The sequence below is a fragment of the Saccopteryx bilineata genome, chromosome 4 (genome assembly GCF_036850765.1).
Source record: "Saccopteryx bilineata isolate mSacBil1 chromosome 4, mSacBil1_pri_phased_curated, whole genome shotgun sequence".
NCBI classification, from domain to species: domain Eukaryota; kingdom Metazoa; phylum Chordata; class Mammalia; order Chiroptera; family Emballonuridae; genus Saccopteryx; species Saccopteryx bilineata.
In genome coordinates this window covers 61,993,904-62,021,422 of record NC_089493.1, presented here as the reverse complement: position 1 = coordinate 62,021,422, position 27,519 = coordinate 61,993,904, and the positions used below count along the sequence as shown (strand labels likewise).

The window sequence follows — 27,519 nt, the reverse complement described above, 5'->3', positions numbered from 1 at the left end:
AAAAATATAATACATGGAAAAAATTGTACCATTTAGGAGTACAAATGTGTAATGTGCACATTCAGGGAATATAGGTTCATTCTAACAAAAGTCTGGGGTCAACTCTGTTAGTTATCATGTAAGTACTATGCACAGAAGGGCTAGATTCAGTATTAAGGCTGGAAAATTTCATTCTTCAGTAGCTTCTTCAGAATTAGATGCACACATACACAGATCAATTACTTAACGAAATAACAAGCACAAAGGTGAATGTGCAACAGCAGCTTTAAATTTAAAACACTATAAGTTAAAACATTAACCAAATACAAAGTCATGTTATTTTCAAGCCTGGTGCTAAGGAATAATTTAAATTCTCTAAACTAACGGGAGCAGTGATTTTCAACTGCTAGCCCCCAGTCCGCAGACTGGTGCTGGTCCACCAAAAGTTTCGTGCCGGTCTGCAGACCGGCGGTTGAAAACCACTGGATAAAGCACAGTATTAAATCAGTTATTTAAGAAAAAGATCTTTCTATTACAAATTATTTTTATATTATTTTCATTATCATCTCTACTTTTTCTGCAGTCTTACAAACAAATAGCAAATTGTGAAGAATTCATCTGTCTACCAGGTAATAGACTTTCAAAAATAAGTGGTGTGTGTGTGTGTGTGTGTGCGTGCGCACGTGCGCGTGTGCATGATAGTGAGAAAGAGAAAAGAACAGTAGCTAACATTTGAGTACACATTTTGTTCTAGGTAATGTAAGAAAAATAGGGAAATTAGTCTTGCATGAAGTTACAATGATCATGTATCCCAGAGTCTTCTAAAATGACTCCTTAAAGGTAGGTTTATGGAATGCATTACTGTTTTTAGTTTAGGAAAACCAACATATATTAAAATCATCCACAAAAGTAGGACTAGTTTTTGTTATTTTCCCATTATAGAGAAGACTAAGCTTAACGAAAAACCACACATTCTGCAATCTGATTCTTAAATTGCAGAGAATACAATTTTGAATGATTCTTGACACATTAATATTATCTAACTTTCTTACATATTACCTCACTTGTCCTTAAGATTTATCTGTGATCTTATACATAAACAAATAGCAATTACAATTGGATTAAGACACAAATGCAAAAGGTAAAAATTTTAATAATTAAAATGAACTTTGAAAGGAATATCTTGAAAAAACTTGGAATAAGAATGAATTTCTTAAGACACCAATAGCACTAAACATTAAAAATAGAAAAACTCTCTGTTTTTTATTTAAAACCATATGGCAATACACCAGAAAAGAAAGTGAAGAAAGAAAAAGCATAGCAGTAAGAAAATACATAGTACACAATTGTTAAAGGATAAGAATCCTAAATATATAAAAATTGCTGCAAGTCAGGGAAAACACACACACAAACAGAAATGAGCCAATTATATACTTGACAATTCACAAAGAAAGCCAAATGGCCAATAAATACATGAAAAGATGCTCAACTTCCCAAGAAATCAATGAAATGCAAATTAAAACAGCAATGAAATAACATTACACACTCATTAGGCTAGCAAAATTTAATAAGTATGAGAACTAAGTGTAGGTGAGGATGTAGAGTAATGGGAACTTTGATATGCTGCGGGTGGCAGTGGAAACCACTGTAACTATGTTGGACAGACATTTGGCATTCCATATTTAAGCTGTAGGTGTATATCTATATATCTATCTATCTGTATGTATGTATGTATGTATGCATATGCACACACACATACCCATGAGTTAGCAATATCACTTCTAAGTTTATATTTTAGAAATATGTCCTGGAATGTTTAATGCAACATATTGTAATAAAATGATGAGAGTATCTTAAATGTCAAAGTAGAAGAATGAAAAGTTGTGCTATATTCAAGGATCGGAATACTATGCAACAATGAATAAATTATAGGTACATGCAACAGCGTAAGTGAATACTGAGTATATTAAGCAAGCAAATCAAATTGCAGAAGGATTTATATAAAATGCTACCATTTATATAAGAAGATTCAACATGCAAAACAAGAGCATATATTGTTTGTGAATATATGTACATATACCATGGGAAAGATACATGGCTCCGAGGAAAGAAGGAATAGGTAGAGAGGAAAACTGGAGTTCACGTATTTCTTTAAAAAAAAAATTAGAAGCAAACACTGTAAAATGTTAAGAACTAACAAATCTGGGTACAGGTATGTTTGCTATATTACTATGTCTTCTGTATGATCGAAACATTTCATTTCCTGTCAAGTATGTCTAACAATACAGTATGCTCATGAGCTACTGAGCCGCAAACATCTCTTGACCTTCTGATTCTTCCTGGTGCTTAAAGTGCACTCATCTCAAGCATTTAGCATCTTCTCTCATGCCCATCGTTATCTGTGTACATGTCTTCACCCCATGCCCAAGTGGGAATCCTCTGGCCTCTTTAGGACAGAGGCTGCTTCTGTGTGTCTTTGTGCCAGATAGTGACTAACAAGCACTTTGTACTCAAGAGGCTCTATAAATGCAAATTAATAAACAAATGAATAAATTAAGGGAAGCAAAAAGGTAGCTCTGGCTGTAGTTAAACATAAAAATGACCCCAAGATAATACAATTAGATATAAACTTTCCTCTAAAAATCAAGCTACATTGGTATCAGACTCTAAGATAAAAATAAGGCAGAATTCACTGGTATCAGGCTTGTCAGGGAATTTAACCATCTCACACTAGATTCTGATGTCCTCCCCAAAAGGATTCAGTGAGGAAGTCCAATTTTCATATCTAGGGAAATAAGGCTTTACGTTATCCTCTGTAGATTCTTTAGACATCTCATAATTTTGTCTTCACAGGCAAGGTGTTATTTCCCCTCTGCCTTCCCACCCTCAACTCTCGATCTTTACTCACACCTTAGGTGTGAGTGTTTCCGTGGTGTGTGTTTCGGTGCTGGGGACTGGGGAAGGAGGAAAGTGATTTATTTTTGCGTGTTAGTGGATTTACTAAATCCACCACATTTTGACAGATCCATTTATGCAAAGGTAGGTTCCATTCTACCTGTGGGAAGAGCTATACAACTTATACCATTTTTTGGAATCAGTTTAATTTTTAAGAAACCTCTAGAAATAACCTGGGGCAAGAAAACTCTAAAAGTCATTGGATTTGAAATCAGAAGACTTAGACTAGACATCAAATTTATGTATGAGAAAAAATATACAAGAATATAATCTTTTAATTATTTTGAAAAATTTTTTCCCTATATTTTACTATCAGAGGAAATTGTTTTGGTACCGATGATATTCTAATTATTCTAAATAACAGGTGCTTCCAGGTTCAAAGGGACAATAGGTTTTATCTCACCAGCGATCTAGGGATAAAGAAACTGCTAAGGCCAAACTGTGATGAGGAAAGGAAATAGAGCAGGTAACTACTTCCTGGGGTAACAGGGCTTTACTGTAGGGAAAGGAAAGCTTCCTTCTATAATAAAAACTAGAATGTTCACCCATGACATTCTAATTTTCAATCACATTCTGCAAAGATCAATAAACCCCTGTGTTTAGTCCCAGGGAAGTTTTGTTGAGAGCCTAACAAAAGTCTAGATGGTGGAAGCACCCAATTATTATTCCTCTAGGAATTTTCAAAGGTGGAAAGTGTTTCCAAATCATGTGACACACAGGGACTTGCTGTAAATAAATTACTAAGAGTTAAGATTTTGAGGGGAAACAATTTGAACATAACTCAGGCCAAACACCAACAACAGAGAAATACCAGAGGTAAGAAATTCCCAATTTGGGTAAGCTCATCAATCTGAAAGGTAAAGTGGAACACAGCTCAAAGATACGTCTAAAAAGACAACTAAAAATTAATCAAGATGAACCCTGGTCATAGAGCTCGGTTGGTTAGAGCATCATCTGGAAGTAGAGAGGTTGCTGGTTCAATCCCTGGTCAGGGCCTATGCAGGATAAATGATGCTGTCTCTAACGTGCTCTCTCTCCTCCTTCCTCTCATGCTAAAATAAATTTAAAAAATTTTTCTAATTAATCAAAATGACATTATGACAATCATTTCTATATGCATTAGACTTGGTGTTTGAAAGGAAATGACTGGCTTTGAAATGACCTGTCACATCCATCAAATAAAGAAATTTTAAAAATGCTAAAAGGTCTTTCTTTTTTAAATTTTTTAATTGATATTTTTAGAAAGAGGAAGGGAGAGAGTGAGAGAAAAACAGGAACATCAATCTGTTTCTGTATGTGCCCTGAGCGGGGATCGAGCCCACAACTTCTGTGCTTCAGGATGACGCTCCAACCAACTGAACAGTCCAGCCAGAAATGCTAGAAGGTCTTTCAAAAATAGTCACTGCACGGTGCTTTTACTTTCTGTAAAGTGAAGTGCCCCAAAATTGGGCAGTTAGGACCAGTGAAAGTCTCTTCAGTTTTAAATTATGTAAGTACTTTCCCATTTCCAAACAGCATCTTCCTTCTGACAATGTCTTCATATGCCGCCATACTTCCTTGGTTTATGCACCAATGACTTGGCAACATCTTTGTCCAAACTTTAAAATACCAGAAATGGCTCTCTGAAAGCTGACATTTAGGCCAGTCCGTTGGGTATACTGAGGCATATTAATGCTGAATTTTGGCACAAGTGTCAGATACCTAAATTGATTATTAAAATACAATCCTGTGCTGCTTAATGATGGGGATACATTCTGAGAAATGCATTGTTAGGCAATTTTGATCTTGTGTAAATATCTAAGAGTGAATTTACATAAACCTAGATGATATAGACTACTAGTGTACTGCATGTCTATACTGTACTTTTTTAAAGTTTATTTTCCAGTTACAGTTGACATACAATATTATATTAGTTTCAGGTGTACAACATAGTGATTCGACACTTAACATACCTTACAAAGAGGTCACCCTGATAAGTTTAGTACCTGTCTAGCAACACACATAGTTATTACAATATTATTGACTATATTCCCTATGCTGTACATCACTTTTATGTGACGGGCAGAGCAGTAGGTTTGTTTACACAAGCATCACCACAAACACATGAGTAATTATAGCTTAAGCCCTGACTGTTGGCTTTTCTTTTATAATCGAAGTGCCTGGTGTAAGCTTTGATTGCTGAGGCATCCACTTCTAGGAAGGCTATCTGGAATGCACACAATGCCAGTCATGTGACTGGATAAAAAAAAATCAGTCCACCTCCTGGCACTGAGGCTCTTTTGTTTTAAAATTTTTGGTTGAGTTAGATAACTGACTGTGTTAGGCTACTTGGTTTTTCTTTTTGTCTCCCCATGCTTTAAGTTCCTACTCTTATATTTTGAACTCACCAATAAAGAGCAAGCCTGTGTGAAACCCTAGCGCATGCACACTTTACTTAAGACCTCACAGTGCTGTGGAGCACATGGGAAGGGCATATGAACACCCCCCCAGGCATTTCTAGCTAAGAGCATGACTATTGATAGGCTGAGGTGGCACAAAACAGTAATGCATTGGGCTATGACGTTATGATGGCTACAATATCAGTAGGGGACAGGAATTTTTCAGTTCCATTTTAATCTTACAGAATCACTATAGTAAATGTAGTCCCTTGTTAACCTAACCACCCGTTATGTGTGGTACATGACTGTACTGGCTGGGAAACTGATTTGGTAACTTTTTGGTAAAAATAATACCTTGGTAGGGAAGCCTCCAAGGGATCCCATTTGATAAAAATCCCATGTAAACATACAAGCTATGCAGATCGTTAAATTCTTATGACTAATTAAAATACTGAACAACAGCTTGTTTTTAAAATGTCATTTATCATACAATTCTGATTTTTTTCATCTCTCCCCGTGAGAAACGAGGAGGCAGAGAGACAGACTCCCTCGTGCGCCCTAACCAGGATCCACCCAGCAAGCCCCCACCTGGTGATGCTCTGCCCATCTGAGGCCTTGCTCCGTTGTTCAGCAACTGAGCCATTTGAGTGCCTGAGGGAGGCCATGGAGCCATCCTCAACACCTGTAGCCAACTTGCTCAAACCATTTGAACCATGGCTGTGGGAGGAGAAGAGTGAGAGGAGAGAGAGAGAGAGAGAGAAAGAGAAGGAGATAGTCACTTCTCCTGTGTGCCCTTATCAGAAATCAAGCCCAGGACTTCCACATGCCAGGCCATCACTCTACCACTGAGCTAACTGGGCCAAGGCAATTCTGATCTTTTTTAATAGGCCTCTATTAATTTGGAACTACAAATGTAATCATTACTTTACAAAAACAAAATGGAATTAGCCCCTTGGCTGGTTGTTATTATATGCCATTTACTTTCACACACTTGCTCACTTAGTCCTGGCAACAGCCAGGTAAGGTAGATACTATTTATCTCAGTTTTGACAGATGTAGAAATTGACACCCAGTGAAGAAACCCCCTGAGCGGAGACACCATGGTAACTGTTCACATAGCTAATTCAGCACATATTTGAATTGAACAAAGGCCTATTTTAACTCACACCTTTCTTTTTGTAAGAGCTTGTAAACTTTTTCTAAAATGCAGGCCATATGGTCTCTGCTGCAAATACCTGACTCTGCCATTGTAGTCCAAAAGTGGCCACAAACAATATGTAACTGAGTGAGTGTTCCAATAAAACTTTATTTACAAAATTAGGTACTCTGTAGTTTACTGACCTTTACAAGCTGTCATTAAAATAACTAAAAGGACAAAAATACCTACCGTACTTGTATTTCATTATCCAACTAAGAAAGACTTGACAGAAAACTGGTGATGTTGGTCCTTGAGGTGTTTTTGGTTTGGTCATGGTTTGATCGTCGTGTTTGTCTAATGCATGGCTGGCTACTCTTATACCTGGTTACAAAAAAATGAGACCTCACAGAACAGACTCTTCAGAGAATCTACTCTCAAATTGAAAAATTAGTTTCTCACTTTATAGAAAGAAAAGACAGAAGTGCTTCAGCAAATGATGATTCCATAAGTCCATACGGCAGAAGACACTAGAGCAGCCAGGACCCCAGGAGAAGTATCTAATTCATGTCTTATAGTGAAGCTGGTCAGCTTCCCTGGATTCAGTGGAAATGATACCAACATCAAAAAGCTGTGCAATTACGAAAAAAAACTATTTTTTTGAAAATGCAAGGCCCTCTCTAAATATAAAGTCTGATTAATAATTTATGATCAAGACAGTCAATCTTGATTAGAGGTTGGAAACAACTAGACTCACACCATCTTATAAAGAAATGATCCCTGAGACAGGCAACAGTTTTATTCCTGACATAAAAACTGAGAAACATCAAAAATAGTAATGTTGTCAGGGAATCAAAAGTCACAAAGGTAGCTCCTTCTTAAAGGCAGTAAACCAATTCATATTCTTCCCAGATTTGCAATAGAAATAACAGAAAAAATAAAGATTTAATCTCTCTATTTTTTTAAAAACGTACGTGGCTATTAGGAAAAGCAAAGGGTACAATGAGGAAAGTTTTATCAATTTTTAAAAGTCAAGGCCAAGGTCTTTCTTATTAATTATTCTTACTTCTTCCTACTCTCTTTCCTTCAAAACGTACAAGAATTGTAAGATACGTATGAAAGTGCTAGGTAAACCATTAGGCCCTATAAACAATGTGACTTTATAAGTATTATCGTCAGTTTTGTTATTTTTACATTGTTCAACTGAACTACCACCAACTAATTTTTGGTACTCAATGCTTCTTCTAATAAGACCCTAAACTCCTAGAAGGTGGATGCTTCCACAGCCCAGCTAACATAATGGAGAGCACAGTCGTTAGAAACACAGCCACTTAAATATCCTTTGAACTAAATTGAAATTGACCCCTGAAAACAGTAGATGTTCAATAAAAGGTTGTTGATTGAATAAGATAATAAATAGTTACCCAATACACATTAGCTCTGATTATCAGCTGACTGCCTTTTTTTCCTCTTCTAGTTTAGTAGGTGAATACCCAATAGTATCCCCCATTCCCTCTGTTCTAGCTCCCCACAGGATCAGATGCTGGAGTAAAACATAACACTTGATGTTCTTGTTGGATGATAGGGACAATGGAGAGGGTAGGGATAGTATTAAGGTAGAAAGTTTCCAAGGACCTAAGAATCTGGAAAAGATCTCTGCAGTTCCGGGCAGTCAGTCAAGTACTAGGCTTGATTTTACAATGTGTGTGTATTCCTGTGATATATTCATCTATACAAATAATTTAAAAACCAGACTGATAAAACAAAAACAACTCAGAAAATATTTAATTCATAAAAGCGTAGCTAAAAGCAATCAGACTCCTACCAGTAGCTGTTAAGCATTCTTCTTAAGATACAAGGAACAGAGTATATACATTCTCTCTGCCTCAAGGTAGTCTACCCCTCACCCCTTCATGCTGTTGCTGTTATCACTCTTTCCTGACTAATGCAGTCTTTTTTGTTTGTTTGTTTAACATATTCCTTAATAAGAAATTACTTTTAAAACTTGGGGTCTGGCTTGCTTTATTAGGGAAATAAAAACAGACACATTCCAAAAATGGTATTATCATTGATCATTAGTCAAAAATGGGTAATGAACCTTTAGTGAGGCTGGCTTATTTTAAAAACAAAATGTAATTGCCTGAAAGTCAACTCATACAAAACCAAGAGGTTAGCACTTTTAACATTCTTGGAGATTGAACTTTAATTTTTTAGCATTTTTGCTAGACCCTTGACAAACAAAGGCAGTAACTTTTTTCTAATTATCTCTCCCACACCTCTTTTACAAAAACCCCCCATAAAATAGCTTTAGAAGAAGGAAGAGAATGGTGAAAAATACAGAGAAATGCAAGATCACAGCGCAAAGTTTTCTAAATACATGCTAGTTGAAATTCTCAATAGTGACTTTATGTTGGTCCCAAAGTCACATTTAAAAATCCTATCACAATAGCTGTTGTTAAAGATATATTTGCTTAACAAGACAAAAATGATTAAGGATCCATCTATGTTTGTCTTGTACCACTTTTTTCTGACACAAATATTGCTGTTTCTTTTCAAGGTGTTATTTAACAAGCACTCCAGCATAATAATTTTTCACCATTAATTACCCTTTTAGAAGTTCCCAGAGAATGTGCAATCACTATTTTAAAGAACTGTCCGTTCTACTTTGTTCATTCTCTTGCTTAAAATTGCTAATATAATTTCCCTAACTTCTGATCAAGAGTGAAAATTATAAAACTCTCCATTAATCTTACTTTCCTTTCAAGTAAGCCAGCATTCACCATTCCTCTCTGCTACCAAAGAGCAGCTTCTGCTCTACGTTGTTTTAAAAAAAAACCAAAAACAAAAAAACTGCTTGCCCACAATGCTTGTCTCAGAAAATTTAAAAGTCTCACTAAAGAGCTGAAGAGGAAAGCTGCTGGGAATGTCAACAGATACCTGATTTTACAGGGTTTTGTGAAAAGAGGTCGCTTTTAGATTAGTAAGTATTACTCAGTGTTTATGAGGGTTGTTTGTCAAGCCAAAAAAGGTGCCTCCTCCCCACAAATTAAAGAATCAAGTTACAATCCATTATTTCATTTCTGATTGTTTTTCTTTGTAATAAGTGGGAAAGTGGATACTGGATAAAAGTCTCCCCTGAGCATAAAGACTCCACATTAAAGACTTCAGTTAGCTATATAAATCAGTTGTCCTTCCTACTGGGGGGAAACAAGACAGCAGGGCTAGTTAGAGAAAAAAAGAACTGGAAAAGCGTCCAAATTAGATTCCGAGATACCTACTGCATACCTAAAACTCCTCTCAAAACTGTGAGGAAAATCCAATCAAAAGTAAAACTAAAATCAAGCTCTTCCATATCTGAGGATTAGGTCCTCTGTCCAAAGTAGATGTTAGATCTTGCATCTGAAGAACTTTAAAAGGAAGTTAAAGAAGTTAGGGACCCATATAAAACAAAGTGTTTGTGCTGCAGGCTCTCCTGCTTGTTCCTGAACTCAGAGATGTGCCACACATTGGCACTATTTTTATGCAAACAATGCCTAAATGGCTGTAACTATTAACGATCTCTCATTAAAAACAGCTTTCAAAAATTTGTCACACCATCTAAAAAAACTAACGGGTACATCATCTTCATCTAAATCGGTTCTCAAAACATGAATCACCCCGATTTGTAACCTAAAACTCAATGCCAGTAAAATGTTAATATTCTGACGTTGTTTTTTGTATTTCTTTCAACCATTAAGTCAGAAGCAAACAATTTACTTCTTGACAAATTTAGTTTATCTTGTAATAAGCATGATGGAAAACAACTTTAACCATATTGTGTGTGCTCAATGTGTGTTTAAGTTAATTGGGAGAAGTTTAGGGTAGAAATCAACGGAAAGAAATAGAAAATCAAACAAGAGAACTGCAAAATGAACTCCAAGAAACATGACTTTAAATCCCTCCAAATGCTAAATACTGTAATCCCGCATAGGCATAATTAATAATTTTTCTATGTCGAATTCATGGTTAGAAAGTAAATTCAATTTATACATATTAGCGAACACATACTCTTTTTTAATGTGGTGCAACAACCACCACAAATTCCTGCTTGGCAAACGCAAGATGTAAAGAGTTCGTTATAAAAGAAGTTTATTTTATTTTTTCAGTTCAAAAGCGAACCTGCTCATTTACACAAATGACTGCCACTGCCTACAAAATGCGAAAGAAACGCTGACGTTGGGTCTGCTGTGGTCAGCAGGCACGTTCCCACGATATCCGCGAAGCCGCTCAGAGCGCGGCGTGTCTGGACGGTCCCTACGGGAGCGCCGCTCCGCACCGTCGGGGCTTCCGAGGGCCGGAGCGGGACGGGCGGCCCGGCGGCCCCTGGAGGCGGAGGACCCCGAGGAGAGCGGCAGGCTGCGTGGCCAGCCGGGCGGGACACCCTCCCTCCCCACTGGAGGAGGCGATGCGGGGCCGACGCCTTCCCCACAGCTGTCGGGACCCTGAGAAGCGGATCCGAAGGCGGCGGCGGATGCGGTTTCGGGGGGCGGCGGGGGGGAGCCGTTGACCGCGACCCCTCAGCGCAGCGCTTCCAATTGTGCTAAGTCCCCGAGGTGTGTCCCGAGAGCCCGGGGGGACTTACTCCCCTAGTCCCCTGAACGGTGCGTCCCCTCGGCTGCATAGGCGGACGGGCTGGCCCCGGCCCCCCAGCCCCCGACCCGTCAGGCCGCCCTCACCCCGTAAAAGTTCACACACAGTCAGGGAAGAAGGTTCTAGAAAGTCTCCGCGGACGGCCGAGCCTCGCCGGCCGCTTACCTTGGTGTACTTGATTTCGAGGTTGGGCGTGGGTGACGGCAAAAGGTGCAAGGACGCCATGAGGGCGGCGGGGTCGGCCTTCACTTCACCGGGCATTTCGATCTTGCTGGAAGTCATCGTGGCGGCCGGGGTGTCGCTGGCCCCGCGGCGCGGGCAGTGCGGGCAGTGCGGCAGTGCGGGTAGTGCGCGCGGTGCGGGCGGTGCGGGCAGTGCGCGCGGTCCGCGGGCCGGGGGCGCGCTCGCCTGTATATAGGCAGGTGTCAAGCTGGGGCTCTTCTTATTGGACGTGAGGGCCGCGGCGCGGGGGCTGGGCCGTCCTACCTAGGACTCGGGGGCACAGCCCGATTTACATAAAGCCCGCGCTGGCCGGGACGCTCGGCGCCCACGGTCAAGTGCGTCTGGTGCCCCCCGCTCCCGGCCGCGGGAACCGGCCCACGCCGCCGCCGCTGTCCACGACGGCGGGAGCGCGAACCTGCGCCGCGGCCCCGCGGGGCTCGGAGACGGGTGCCAGTCCCACTCGGACCGGTCCGGCGTCGGCGGGAGGCGCACCTTGGCCGATGGCGGGCGCGGGTCGTGGCCCCGGAGTCCAGGAAGCAGGGGGCTGGCGGGGCCCCAACCGGCGGGGCGCGAGGTGTCCGCAGGACAAACCCGGGGCGCAGCTGCAGGGGGCGCAGAGATGCCCTCCCACCCGCGTCCCGGGACCCTCCAAACTCCAGCTCTCCTTTTCTCCCAGGGCCAGAAAGGGGAGCCCTCAGCTCGTCTCTCCAGGGCAGGCCGCGGGGGTCCTCCGACCGAGCCCAACACTCGCCTTGGCCGCAGGGCCCGGGACGGGAAATGATGAGTGCGAGTTCCTCGCCCCACACTCAAAATTAGTATCCCCGGGAGCCAGTCGACTCTGCGCGGCCTTCGGCAGGCTTCTCCCGCCCAGCTGCTGCCCTCTGCCGGCCAGGACCGCCCCGGGCGGTCCGGGCTGCGCTGGGGGGATGCTGACTGTGGTCCTCCCTGGTCCTTAGGATTGCATATTTCATTCGTCCCTCTAATCTTTCTTCTCAGATTCTTCCTTCCAGCCCTTATACTCCTCACCCCAAAACACACAAAGATAGACTTGTTTTGCTTTTTCTGTTCTTCATGCTAACAGCTATCATCCCGCTTGGACATCGTGCTTCTCATTTAACAACCCTTTGGGGGTGAACTTCCCATATTTACATCCCCTATATTAAGTGTTTCTGTAGTTCAAATAGGCCTTCTTTTAGTTTATGGGAGCCTAAAGGTCAGCATGTGTGTGTCTCTCAAGAACCCAGAGACCCCATACCAGAATGGAATTAGGGCTGAGTGTGCTAAATCTGGGGTCCAAATAAAAAGACCTCTCTATAGGTCATTTCTCCTCATCACTCCTATTTTAAGCCAGATCGGGGCCTACTGATTCTTATCTTAAATGACATTTTCAGAGTTCCTAGAACCCCATTTCTTTGGATGTTCGCTGTCAGCCAGAAAAGATCTTGCCTTAAATACTTTCAGTACCTAAAACTAATACTCGGTTATTGGATGCTAAACAACAATAGAAATAGAAGAAAAAATTCATTAGTATTAGGACTATAGAAATAACTTCCAGTTTCTCAGAACTCAAAGTATATACCCAAGATTACCTGAGTTAATTGTTTTGTCTTTTCTTTTCTTTTTTTTTCTTCCTTCCTTCCTGCCTTCCTTCCTCCCTCCCTCCCTCCCTTCTTTCCTTCCTTCCTTCCTTCCTTTTTCTTGTTTCTTTCATTTTTTTAAGAGAGAGGAGAATAGAAAGTGAGACAGCCAATCAAATCAACCAGCTATCCTCGTGCCTGGGGCCAACTCTCGAACCAATTGAGCCATTGACTGAGAGAGGAGAAAAGAGAGAGAAGGGGGAGAGGGAGGGGAAGAGAAACAGATGGTCGCTTCTCATGTGTGCCCTGACTGGAGATCAAACCTTGGACCTCAGCACACCAGGCCAATGCTCTATCCACTGAGCAAACTGATTAGGGCCATGAATTGTTTTCATGAAGGAACTAGGGACCTTAGTTTAGGCAGTTGAAAGATCTTGATTTACAGGGGATCGCTATAACCAAAAATTGTGCCTTAATAACAGTGTATGTTCATGAGGTACACTTTTATTAAAGCCTTGGAAGATTAGAGATACAACTGAGGAATAAAAGAGTGCAGTCTTCGAATTAGTTGGGGAGAGAAGGAAAAGGCATCAGCAAGGGAAATAAATCAATAATACCAGTAGAATAATTTTGCAAACATGCTTTGAGCGATTTCCAATGCAAGGCAATGTGCTGGAGGGTGGGTTACAAATGAAGGACAGCCCTTGCCATCAGTGAGCTTGAAAACCTTCCCCACAGAGAGGTAGGTCACTGACTATGAGAGGTTTGGGGGAAAGGTTGTAAAAGAGCATCAACAACATGATTTGGGTGCCCTGCCATGGATGCCAGCTCTCCAGAAATGCTAACCTTTGAGCTGGACCTTAAAGGAGAGGTGAGGACAGTATAAGCAGAAGAGTCCACAAGAGCAAAGGCATAGAGATAGGACAATACTTTTTAGAAACATCAATGTGGCTGGAGGAGAAGCAGGCAAAGGCAGTAGACTCAAGATTATAGGGACATGAATTCTTGAGACATCGAGAAACCATCAGAAGAGGAGAAGAGGGAAATCTGTAACAAACTGATAAATGAAGATTGTCACACAGGACTATCACAAACTAAAAACCATTGATTTATATTTCTTCCCAAGCATAAGATGGGTTGTTTATCCTTGACCCACTTATTGCTTGCTAACTCCAGTTGTATCACCATGGCTGGAAAATCTCTCCCAAAAAGGAAACAGTATATGGAATTATTAGCATTTGTCCCACAGTGAGGTAGAGCAAATAAAGAGATTCCCTTCTTCTCCAGGCAGGAAAGGGAGAATCTCTTGTCTTTTCATAAACATTTCCAAAAGATCTAGTACAGTGACAGATGGTAGACTGGTTTGAATCATCCTCTGATAGCTACTTTATGTGAGACTTGCTCTCCAACTAGATAGTAAAGTGATCAGCACAGTGACTGTGTCTATTTCTCTGTTCCTACTCTCAATTCCTAAGACAGAATGGAGCACATAGTAACTATTTAATAACAATTTTTGTTGCGTGATAGGATCAAAAGACAAACAACTTCCTATGGCCCTGTTTGACTACTTCTTGAGTAAGTGGAAGTAACTTTCCTGTAGCCTGTGATTAAAAAACATTTTTTTGGGGGGTGGGGGATTTTTCTGAAACTGGAAACGGGGAGAGACAGTCAGACAGACTCCCGAATGCGCCCGCCCGGGATCCACCCGGCATGCCCACCAGGGGCGAAGCACTGCCCACCAGGGGGCGATGCTCTGCCCCTCCGGGCGTCGCTCTGCCGCGACCAGAGCCACTCTAGCAGCGCCCGGGCCATCTTTGCTCCAATGGAGCCTTGGCTGTGGGAGGGGAAGAGAGAAACAGAGAGGAAGTAGGGAGGGTGGAGAAGCAAATGGGCGCTTCTCCTACGTGCCCTGGCCGGGAATCGAACCCCGGGTCCCCCGCACGCCAGGCCGACGCTCTACCGCTGAGCCAACCGGCCAGGGTCCATTTTCTTTTCTTGATGTTAGATTTTCTTTTGCTTTGCCCCATCTTTTACTATAAACCTTTCGGGTCATAATTTTTTTTTTTTAACTGAGAGGAGGGGAGATATAGAGACAGACTTCCGTATGCGCCCTGACAGGGATCCACCCAGCAACCCCTGTCTGGGGCCAACGCTGGGACCAAACAAGCTATCTTCAGCACTTGAGGCTGACACTTGGACCAAGGGAGCCTGAGCATCTAGGCCCAAACCAATTGAGCCACTGGCTACGAGAGGGTAAGAGAGACAGAAAGGGGAGAGGGAGGGAAGAGAAGCAGATGGTCGCTTCTCCTGTGTGCCCTGCCTGGGATCGCAGGCTAGGGCTATCCACTAAGCAAACCAGACAGGCCTAATTATAGATGTTTAAGAATACTTTTCTTCATATAATCATCTTCAGAAAAATTCCCCTGTCTTCAATTCACAATTTCAGCCTTTTTTCAGAAAAATTCCCCTGTCGTCAATTCATAATTGCAGCCTTTTTTTTTTCCTGCCCAACTCTTTAATTCAAGATGGGGACACTATATGTCCTCTTGGTTTCTGTCCGTAGGATTTATTCTTCTGTTACTTACTTTTAAGGCTGCCTTAACAACTCTTCTTGCTCTCTTACTCTTTCCTCCTCTTGTCTCTTTTATCTTATTTTATTATCTTCTGATTTCCTCTGTAGATTTCAAAATGGTTAAAGTGGCAGTCTTCCCCACAACTACCTCTGGATTGCTAAATTTTCAATTTCAGTCTTTTCCCTGGTTTGGTTAAGAAATATTTTTCTCACCCTTCTAATGTTTCTGCCACTCTCTCCCCATCTGTAATTATTTATTCTTAGGATACATATTGTTTAAAACCTTCTATGCAAAGGAATGTAATCTCCAGCAAGCTCTGTTTATTTCCTTGTGAAAACAATTTATTAGGCCTGTTTGAGCCCTTATCCTGGACTTGTACAGGAGAAAAATAAATTTTTATCTCATATTTTTTCACCTAAATAATAGACTGCAAAACTATAATTTTAAGGGATTAGCTTAATGTAAAGTTTGACTTTAAGATATGAAACCAGAGAACGACAAGATAACCTGGACATATTATCTTTGAATATATGTATCCTGATTTATTGATGTCACCCCATTAAAAAAATAAAATTATTTAAATTAAAAAAAAAATGAAAACAAAGATATGAAACCATAGAAATTTAGGTTTCTTTTTAGTTAAGAAAGGAAAGTATTCCTTATTTGAGAAATATGCTTTCGAAATCAATGAGGGAAACTGAATAAAGCATTACGATTCCTCCTAAAGAAGGAATACTACTAGTATTGATAGTAACTGAATGCCTGGCTTGAACTTCAAGCTTCCATGTTCAGGAGCTATTTCAGGTTCGGGTGGCCCTGCTTGATGGCCTTCCTGTTCCTGTTACTAACCATGATGACAGCCTACCTTTTCTAAGCGACACACTGGCATTTCAATTTATCTGCAAAAATAAATCATACATTATAACATTTATCTCTTCTGGGTTAATTGAATCAGTTCCTTAAATGTCTCTAAGTCTAATGATTTGAAAGGGGCACATTGTTTGAAATATTTAAAAAATTAGCTCCCTTGGGTTGTACGCAGAATGAGCGCTTATTTCAGATATAAGTGTTTCCTAATGATCTCATTCATCTCAAATGGGATATGCTGGACTACTTTATGTGAAATGTTTCCTGAAAACTATAACAGGAAAGTTTAATGCATGGTATATTTCTAGAGAAGCGATATTTAATTTATTAACAAAAACTTGTATAGAGCTTTACATATTTCAATCTAGAAATGCTTAATGAAGTATTTTGAACTCATGAAAACTTCTATTAAATAAATTCACTTATATTTTTATTTAATGCAAATATTAACTTTTTATTTGGGATCTAAATGCTCACTTAATTATCCTTTTCCTTCCAACATCTACAAGGAAAGCGGTTGAGATTGTGGCATTTATTAACTATAAAAATTCTCTACAGATTAAGTCCCTCATGCCCCTCTGTGGCCTCTGGTCATTATAATCTATGAAAAAGGGTATTTATGGTTGCAGGGAGTATACTCATAATTGGTTATGACTCCAAAAATTATGTTTTGATACAAAACACATTTCTTGCCTTTTAAAATATATCCTCTACCTTTTGGAAACCTCAAGAGACTACTTTAAAAGTGGGAATTAGGTTTGTCTTTGTTATAGAGCCCAGTTCCACCTCATAGATGTTTAAAGGCTTCAATCTAGGTGCAGAGATGAGCTCAGTACTGTATCAATAATCTCACTTAGAAGGCGTCCCCAAACTACGGCCTGCGGGCCGCATGCAGCCCCCTGAGGCCATTTATCCGGCCCCCACCGCACTTCCGGAAGGGCCACCTCTTTCATTGGTGGTCAGTGAGAGGAGCACTGTATGTGGTGGCCCTCCAACGGTCTGAGGGACAGTGAACTGGCCCTCTGTGTAAAAAGCTTGGGGACCCCTGTTTAAGAGGTTGAGGGGCCCTGGCCAGTTGGCTCAGTGGTAGAGCATCAGCCTGGCATGTTGAAGACCTGAGTTTGATTCTCAGGGCACACAGGAGAAGCAACCATCTGCTTTTCCATCCCTCCCCCTCCTCCCTCTCTCTCTTTATCTCTCTCTTTCTCCCTTTTTCCTCCCCTTCTCCCCCAGCAGCCATGGCTTGAATAGTTTGAAACAAAGTTGGGTCCAGGTGCTGAGGATGGCTCCATGGCCTCACCTCAGGTGCTAAAATAGCTCAGTTGCCAAGCAATGGAGAAGCAGCCCCAGATGGGTAGAACATCGCCTGGTAGGGTGCTTGCCAGGTAGATTCTGGTCTGGGTGCATGCGAGAGTCTGTTTCTCTACCTCCCTGTCTCTTAATTAATAGAAAAAAATTTAAAAAAAGAGGTTTAGGGAAAAATTAAAAATCCAGATATGCCCCATCATTTTCTGACAGGCCTGAGGAAAAAAGGCATTAGCTCCCTCTGCAGTTCATAGTATGTATGTGCAAGGGAATATTTAAAAACCAATAGCTTGAATTCAATATATTATAGTTTATCTGCTACTGATGAGCAATCTTTGGAGATGTTACATTTTTTAATTTGAATTACTTTGGAGAAAAAAAAATCTCAGAATGCAGACAAATTATGGATGACAGTTAAGGAGAGGGACTTTTATTAAAAAATCTTTTGACTTTTAATGCAGAGTCACAGAACAAGTAACACAGATGTACCTGGGATTGGAAGCAACTATTTTTTGTCACTGTAGGTGAGGAAGAGTGACTAGTAGGCAAGCGTCAGAATTTTTTTTCTCACCCAAATAAGTGCGTGGCATGTGACTAACTTAAGTTTGCTCTTTTGTTTTTATTTCATGTTCCTTAGTTTGCATCTTTCTTCTTACTTTTAAAATCTTTACATCCACACATAACTCTTAGTCACTACTATTTACTTGGGGACTGTCCCATTCTTAAACAGAAGCTTCTTTCCCAAGTTCTGCCCTTATATAGTCATTCACCGAAGGGTCTTTGGGCATAAGGAATTTTCGCATGAATTTTGGTGATATTGCAATCTATCTTCATGTTCACTGGAAAATAAGACTAAATGAACAGTTACTGTTTCCTGAAAGGAGCCACTGAAAAAGACAAGGAGGAGCACTTTTGATGTCTTGACAACAGAGGGGGAACTCCAGCCTCTTTCTTTTCAACCACACAGTTCAACCCGTGAAAGGCACAGGGCAGAACTGGGAAGCATTTGGAGAAGTCAGTAAACAGACATCCAGTTTGGATTTCCAGCCCCAAGTACAGAGGAGGAGCTTCAGGAGTACACCTTCCCCTTTCAAAGCATCTGTGATGCCTTGGCTGCTGTTGCTAAATCTGGATTTAGCCCCCCTCCCTCTATCAATCAAATAGCTTTGAATAACTACTAATACTCATTGATGTTACATTATGAGCCAAGCATTGACAAAAAGTCTGAATAACAGTAATTGTATATGTGAAGTTATTCAAGGGCCACAAGACAGGAAAGAAGCCAGAATATGCAGCGCAACGTGAAAGTGAAAGAGGAGTCAGAAGGGAGACACCCTATTCACAAAAAGTTTTATTGGCCTGGCCTGCGGTGGCACAGTGACTAAAGCGTCAACCTGGAATGCTGAGGTTGCTGGTTCAAAACCCTGGGCTTGCCTACCTAGTCAAGGCACATACAGGAGTTGATGCTTCCTGCTCCTCCCCCTCTCCTCTCTCTCTCTTTCTCTCTGCTCTCTCTAAAAAATGAGTAAATAAAATCTAAAAAATAAAATTTAAAAAAGTCTTATTGAGGCTTGCCAAGGACCTTATACTCTTCTAGGTGCTATGGGAGATATAAGATGCAAGAAATAAAGATAATGTTTTCCAAAATAGGTCTGTACAAAGAACTCCTTTGACAATTATTTTAGTGTAAAGGTAACTAATGTTATCCATTAAGTTTAATTGCTTGTAAAATTGGAATTCCCCAAAGCAAACAGCTGAAGCTGAGATTGCCCCAAAGCCGAGTTAAATGTCCTCAAGTCTAAGACTCTTTGGTGCAGACCCACTCAGAAGAGAAAATAGAGGAGGGACCAAAGCAGCTTATTTATTCCCTCTTAGGAAGAAAAGAGAGCATTAAGTAAGACTCCAGGTCATGTTTCTAATGCTCAAATACCTGCTATAGATCGATGTGGCCACTTGACTCCTGCTTAGTTGGAGGGTCAGACATTCACAGAATAATCCAATGATTTTGAACTCAGATTCCCATTATAATAATTTAGGCAGCTTTTAACAATATGGATGCCTGGTCCCAACTCCAGAGATTTCGATTAATCTAAAAAGGGCCCAAGGTACTGATGTTTTAAACAAAGCTTTCTGGTGTGTATAATACACAGCTTGATTTGAGAGCCACTGGTTACCCCACGACAGGTTAACTCTGTGCAGTGACTTGAGCCCACACTGCAACCTCTGGATTAGACAAGTGGATTCCATGCTTCCCATTTTCTAGTGCTCCTTGATTTGCTATTTTTAATTTACTATTTAAAAAACACATCAAGCCTCAAATGGGTTGACCTTTCTGCTAATGTATTTCACCTAATTAACAGAGGCAATTAACTAATTTATATTGGAATTGTGCACTTTCCAGTTCACATTTATCAGTTCTTAAATGCTTGATCTGGTGTTACACTTTAAATTTTTTATTATTACCCTTTAAATCTGAAGAAATGTCTTACATCTAATTAGCCAAACTTACATATTCAATTAATAGATTCATTATGGGCTAATGACTACGGAGGCCACACTTAGGTAGCATCTGCCTGGCAGTTGGAAGGACTCAAATTTTGCTGCTATGAAGAAAGAAAGGAGTCTGCTGGGTAATTAAAATGGCTTGAACTCTGAGTTTTAAGTTTCTGCACTCTCTAATGCTTTCAGTGAGTTTTATGGACCCGCTAACACGAGAAAGACAATATTGTCCAAAGAGACTGCTTTTCCAGAGAAAAACAGGAATTCAAATTGCAAAAGAAATACACATCTGAAGACACATTTCAATATAAAAACATATAGGTCTAGATTGTCATAGCAAATGATTGAGTTATTCTAACCTGAATTACTGATTTAAAATGCTTAAGAAAATCAACTCAATGAGAAAATATCACAAATTAAACAAAAACTTTAACTTAGTGTAATATATTTTAAGATCATCATAACTGTGGCCAGATATTATTTTGGAAACTTGAGTTTCCAGTAGAAAGTTATTTGGAATCTTAATTCAGATAATTCAGAGATCTAAAATGAATTTACACAACATTTTCAATGATTAATATTCTGACTTTTTAGTTCTCTGGCTATGAATAAATAGATATTTTTAGTAATTATGAAAGAGTCATGAGTTTCAAGAAAGATGGGTGAGAGCTGGAATTCACTTGAAAAACTATTTTTAGGTGTGGCAATACTATGAGGAAAATAATCAGAAATCACGTCCAGAGCATGTGATATCTTCTGTATCAAAGTGAGAATTGAACAAGTGATTTTAGACCAATGTCTTCAGTGAGACAGCAGGACTATTTCAGGATATCCGCATGCTACTTCATTGGGGCATTACAAGTCTTATTTTTTTTTAAGTGAGAGGAAGAAAGTTAGAGAGACAGTCTCCTGCATGCATCCTGACCCAGATCTACCCAGCAACCCATCTGGGGCCAATGCTCCAATCAACAGAGCCATCCTCAGTGCCTGGGGCTGACTCTCGGACCAAGTGAGCCACTGGCTATGGGAAGGAAAGAGAGAGAGAAGGGGGAGAAAGAAGGAAAGAGAAGCAGATGGCCACTTTTCATGTGTGCCTTGACCGGAGATTGAACCCTGCATGCTGGCCGAAGCTCTATCCACTGAGCCAACAGGCCACAGCCAAACCTTGTTTTTCTTTTTTTCATTTTATACCCCTTATATTTAAGCTGACACTTGGATTATTAAAAGACCACATTTCTTACTTTCATTTATTTAAGTGCAAAGTTCCAATATCTTTGCTAGAGTAGAAAATGCACATTTATCAAATATTTTAAAAATGAATTATTGCAATATTCATATGTCTAACACTAATGGCCTCTTATATGACTAAGTCTGGCTAGACTCCATAGAGGGTATGAAAAAACTATAAGGTCTGGTCACACCTCAAAGAATTAATTCATAATTTGATTCTCATAGGAAAATCTTCATAACTGACAACAAATATACATAGGCCCACAAGATTTCATATATTTCAAGGATAATTTAACCTCTTCAGTACCGGAATAAACCCTGCCAATGTTAGTAAATCTTCTTCATGCTGCTTTTAGTAAAAACCCAGGAAAAGGAAGAAAAGGGCACTTAGTACCTAAGTAAGAGGGATGCAGAGGGCCCTGCAGTTGCAAATACACCAAAAGCAAATTGAATAAAGAATTGTTAAGGATCGGAATCTCAGTGATGTTAACCCTATACATCTACTGAAATGACTAACACCATTCAGGCCTCAAGAAAGTGCTCCTCTACATCTCTTATTCTATGCCTGAACAAACTGGACAACACTGAATGCTGGAAGATTAGTGTGTCAAACAGCTGTCATCATTAGAGTGCAGGGAGGATGTGAACAGTGCAAGCATGGAGGTGAGAAAAAAGACTAATGAATTAACCCATCAAATCCTTCTTCTCAGTATGAATACAGTAGATTCTTCAAAAGTGGAAGTATTATTTCCCAAGAGTGCTCAATGTAAATTTTTCTGATCCTCTTTGTGTTCCAATCGATAGTTTTTCAGGTGGTCCCAAATTACAATGGTATTTGTAAAATCAGAAGAAGACTATCAATAGTTCAGACCCTTCAAAGTGTTTTTACTTCAGTTCAAAGCTATAATATGGGTGTCTTAAGTAATGGGAAAGCTCTACTTTTAGAGTTAGAGAGGTTTGTCCAAGGTGACTTGTAGCTCTATTCCAAAATGAAACCTCCCTACCCTAAAGAGAGACCAGCACCTTCTCACTCTTCCACTGCTACCACCCTGGCCCAACTCACCTTCCTCCCTGGTCTGAATAATTGCATATATTGTACTTCCTAACTAGTGTCCCACATCAATGTATGTTTTTCTAAATTCTGTTCAGCACAGAATAGCCGAGGATTCTATTAAAACATAAATACAGCCATGGCACTCATTTTCTCAGTGTCACACAGAGTAAATTCGAAAGTTCTAATAGTGACCTTGAAAACCCTATGCTATCTCACCCAGAACAAGCAAATGAACTGTGTGGTTTTTCACTCTTAAAGAACTTGCTTTAGATCAAGGGTCAGGAACCTATGGCTCGCGAGCCAGATGTGGCTCTTTTGATGGCTGCATCTGGCTCGCATACAAAACTGTAATAAAAAAAATAACGTTAGAAATATAAAACATTCTCATGTATTACAATCCATTCATTTCCTACGCTCATGTTCATGGTTGCGGGTGGCTGGAGCCAATCACAGCTGTCCTCCAGGACAACACCAAATTCTTATTGGATAATGTGTAATGTACATAGGTCGTTGTATGGCTCTCATGGAATTACATTTTAAAATATGTGGCGTTCATGGCTCTCTCAGCCAAAAAGGTTCCCGACCCCTGCTTTAGATGGTAAGAAAGAAAAGAGCTGTACCCATCAAAGTTAGCAGATATGAAGAAAAAGAAGAGATTAGAGAATTGATAAGAACATGATTAAAATAATCAACCATAAAATATAATTTGGATTGGAAAAAAGCATGGGAGATAGTAGACTAAAGTGACATGTGAGTTGCTCAAAATGATGACATGAATCCTTGATTGTCTTGCATCTTTGATTAAATGGCGACAGGTCGGGAAATGACAGCTATCAGAAAAGGTAGATGTAGTGATGGCAGGAGGGCATTTGTGTTAAAAGAGCTGAGTTTGTCCAAGAGCTTGGAGTGGTAATGGTCTGGAAGCATCATGTGGAGCAAAGAAGGGAGTAGCCCCGACTCCAGCACCATACATATATGAGATTGGACAGGAGATGTGACTTGAGAAGGACGAAAAGGAAACAGTGTCTTCAATAGTCACCCTAGTGTCCTTGAAATTAAGGAATTAGAGGCACTGTTTCGGAAAGGGATTGAAGAAACAAAGGAGATAATTGTGGAGTATTCTTTTTTAAAACTTTGAAAGAAGAATTTTTAAAAGGAGAGATATAAGTAAATAAGCAAGTTTCAGAAAAATGTATGTTATAATACTATTTTATATACATATATATATGTGTGTGTGTGTGTGTGTGTGTGTCAAACCTCATGTCTATAAATAGAATGCTGTAAATACTGAAGTTCTAATACTAGATTTCAGGAAGCTTTCACTACCAACAATCTATATTTCTTTATTGGTTTGATTTTTAGCAGCTATGCCGTATTATCTTTGTGATCAAAGTAAATAAAATAGAATTTCTTTATAAACTTACCTGAAGCAAATCATAGTAAGTATAATTATACCTCTAACAAGAGTGGAAATTGTCATGGAGTTTTCACAAAATCGTAAGAAACAGGTGCCGAGTGTTATATACTTCCAGGAGCATGCTTACCTTTCGACTTCAGATTTAGGGGTAAAGTTATTCTGTAAGAAGTGGTAAAGTTTAGTGCAATAATCTTTTAAAACATTTTATTTTCATTTTAAGAATGATCAGGACATCTAAAATGTCAGTTTATTAGTTAAAATTCAGGCGGGTTTTTTAATTTGTTTTGTTTTTGTATTTGTTTTTTGTTTGTGCAATTAACACGCTCTGGACTCAAATCTTGCCTCTACTACTAGCTTTGTGACCATGGGTATGTCACTTAATTTTTCTAAACCACAGTTTCCTCATCTGCAAGATGGAGATAGTAGTACTTAACTACAGGTTTGATGTCAGAATTTAAAAAGACAAAGATGGTAAAATTTTCAGTATAATGCCTGGCACAGAGTAAGCACTCAGTAAGTCTATAGTTATCTATTTCTAAGTTAATTAACTTTGAAAATATCTTCAATTATTTGTTCAATTATGTTACATTTGAAAATATTTGACCAAAAATATAAGTAGAATAAAGTTGTAATATGCAAAAAGCTATAGAGTTTGTCAAGGAAAGCAATGATCTATCTCATTGAATATTATTACTTAAAATTAAAGAGATTTGGAGCTTATCAAAACATTGTAAAATTTGACAAATGTTATCTCAGATATTCATGTTGGCATTTACTAAATTAAAATTGATCTTCTTTATTAAAAACAAAACAAACAAAACATGGTACTCATAACCATCTTATGTATAAATTGAGGAATATTTAGTAACATTAAATAATTTATAAAACTCAAATTTTTAGATATATAGATCTAGACATAATGTGCATTAAGTGGGGTATTTATTCTTTATCTTGACTGCTAAATGGAAATTGAGCTCTAGAGTTATTGCAAATAATCAATTTTTTTTCTTCTTCTTCTTTTTTTTTTTTTTTTTTTTTTTTGTGTGTGTATTTTTCCAAAGCTGCAAACGGGGAGGCAGTCAGACAGACTCCCGCATGCACCCGACTGGGATCCACCCGGCATGCCCACCAGGGGGCGACACTTTGCCCATCTTGGGGCGTCGCTCTGCCGCAATCAGAGCCATTCTAGCACCTGAGGAAGAAGACACAGAGCCATCCTCAGCACCCGGGCCAACTTTGCTCCAATGGAGCCTTGGCTGCGGGAGGGGAAGAGAGAGACAGAGAGGAAGGAGAGGGGGAAGGGTGGAGAAGCAGATGGGTGCCTCCCCTTTGTGCCCTGGCTGGGAATTGAACCCGGGACTCCTGCACGCCAGGCCAACGCTCCACCACTGAGCCAACCGGCCAGGGCCACGAATAATCAATTTTTATAGAGATATTTGGTAAGACGGGGATCCAAGATGGTAGCAGAGTAGGTAAAAGTTGCCCTCACCTCCTCCTGGAACTGAACCAGAATTACAACTAAATTATAGAACAGTCGGCCTGAATAAGTAATGGAAGATTAAGTAAGCAGAAGTCTTATAACCAAGGTTTTATAGAAGAAGACACCTGGAGACAGATAGGAAAGTCAGAGATGGGTAAAGGGCTGGCCCTGTACCCATGTGTGGCAGTTGGGAATCAGGAGAGATATCTCAGCTGAAAAGGCTCCCCTTGAGTTGCGAGGAGTTTCAAGCCCATGTCAGACTCCCTAGCCCAAAGCATCAGAACTAGGTAGAGGAGCCTGCTAACATCTGGCTGCAAAAATCCATAGGCATTCTATCTTTCAGGAAAAGACAGGAGTCTGCTAGAAACCCAAGCACCCTCTTAAGGAGCCAGCAAACAAAATCTTGTTCACATCCACTTACCTTGGCTATTGCAGAGAAAAGGTAGCTCGGAGTAGACTGGAATTGTACAGGGAAATACTAGGTTGTGTGGCTTCAGGGGGAAGGGTGAAGGGAGAGCCACCAAGGTTCCTGTGCTGGTGCTGAGAGACCCTTTCCCTCACCACCCACAGTTGTAATATTTCCTGGTTCAAGCACTCTTCTCCATACAGCAACAGCCTGGAATAATGCACTAACCCCACACTTCTGACTGCCTATAGCCTCACCCTACCAAGCTCGTACCTTATGGAGGAGTCAACTGGCTGCAGTCAGCCTGGACCTGCAGTGCAGACTTTCCTGGAAGGCTCTCGAGGAGGTTCAGGCAGATTCAGGAAGTGGCAGAGATGCACAAGGAGAGACTGAGTTGTGTGACTCTAGGTCAAGGGTCATTTTCCCTGTATATATGACCAGTGCTGTCTTTCCCTCATGTCCACTAGCTTCAACCTCCTGACTCCCTCTGGGCTTGTCCTGCCAAGCTCGAGCCCTGCAGAAGACTCAGCTGGCTGCAGCCAACCTAGGCTCAAGGTGTGAACTTTCTTGGAAGTCTCTCAAGGAGGTCAAGGCAGACACAAAAGATGACAGAGAGGCTCAAGGACAAACAGAATTGTGTGGTTCTAGGATGAGGGCCATGTTTTTTCTCACTTACCCAGCATGCACCATCGCTCCTCTGCAGAGCTGTCACTCCACATGGTCAAATCTTGGTCTATTTAAACTTGATGAACTCTGTTGGCCTTACCCTGATGACTCTCTAAGACACTGCTCCACCACAAATACCAGGTGGGTTGTGGCTGGCCTTGGTGTACTTTGACACTTTTGCTGAGAGGCCTCTGACCCACCACCTGTGCTGAGTTTGAATCTGTATCAGTCTGATGAACACCACTAACTTCTACCTGGTGACTCACTGAGAACTTGCCACATGCAACTCCCATACTTCCAGAGGCTCTTTCAGTGACTGAGCCTAACAGAAGGCAGAGGCATTACTTGGGGTGAATTGGGCCTTTTGTTGACCTGCCCCACCAGACTCAGTGCTTGTGGAAGTCAGTCTTTCTATGCAGCTTGGCCCCTTGCATGCACCACCAGGCCCAGCAGAGGTGGCCACAAACTGTATGTCCTTTGTAGTTTCAAATAGATAGCTCAGGGATGATCACAGGCATTGTCTAACACTGACCTTCACCAGAGTCCTTCCCAAGAGATTGCAAAGGCAACATACCTGGTCACTGCCTTCAGACTGTATCAATGCATGACTCATTAGTTCCATAAGCAACACCCCCAAAATGGAGATGGCAGCAATCAATGGACCCTACGGGGTGAATTCTACTTTGTGAGATTAGTTCCTGCACAGCCCTTTGTAACTGTGGTTGGAGTCAATGCCCATAGTCAGCCAGCATGAGGGTCAACCCAACCCATGGATAGGCCAATAGCAATCAAGACTCAACTACAACCAGAGGGCTCACTTAACTCACACAAAGGACATTTCTGGAGAACCTAGCTCAGGTAATCAGGAAGATTGTGGCACTGAGCCCCACAGGATATATACTGTGTAAGTCCACCATACCAACACTGGGAGCCATAGCAGATCAACCTAATATACAGAAACAAATTCAGAGAGGCAGCCAAAAATGGAAACACAAATAAACATGCCCCAAATGAAAGAATAGGAGAAATTCCTAGAAAAAGAACTAAACGAAATGAAGGCAAGCAATCTTTCAGATACAGAGTTCAAAACACTGATTATAAGGGTACTCAAGAAACTTAGGGGAAGAATAAATGAATTTAGTGAGAA

The 27,519-nt window shown here is 40.5% G+C and overlaps 1 protein-coding gene across 1 annotated transcript in view; it reads right to left on the bottom strand.

The window, feature by feature from the left end:
* ALDH1A2 (aldehyde dehydrogenase 1 family member A2) overlaps window positions 1-12,084 on the bottom strand; it is a 96,769-nt gene extending 84,685 nt beyond the window's left edge. Inside the window, exon 1 of the mRNA XM_066276046.1 lies at window positions 11,242-12,084. Coding sequence (XP_066132143.1) covers window positions 11,242-11,358 — 117 coding nt within the window. The 5' untranslated portion in view covers window positions 11,359-12,084. The remainder of the gene's footprint in view (window positions 1-11,241) is intronic.
* Between the last annotated feature and the right edge of the window lie 15,435 nt (window positions 12,085-27,519).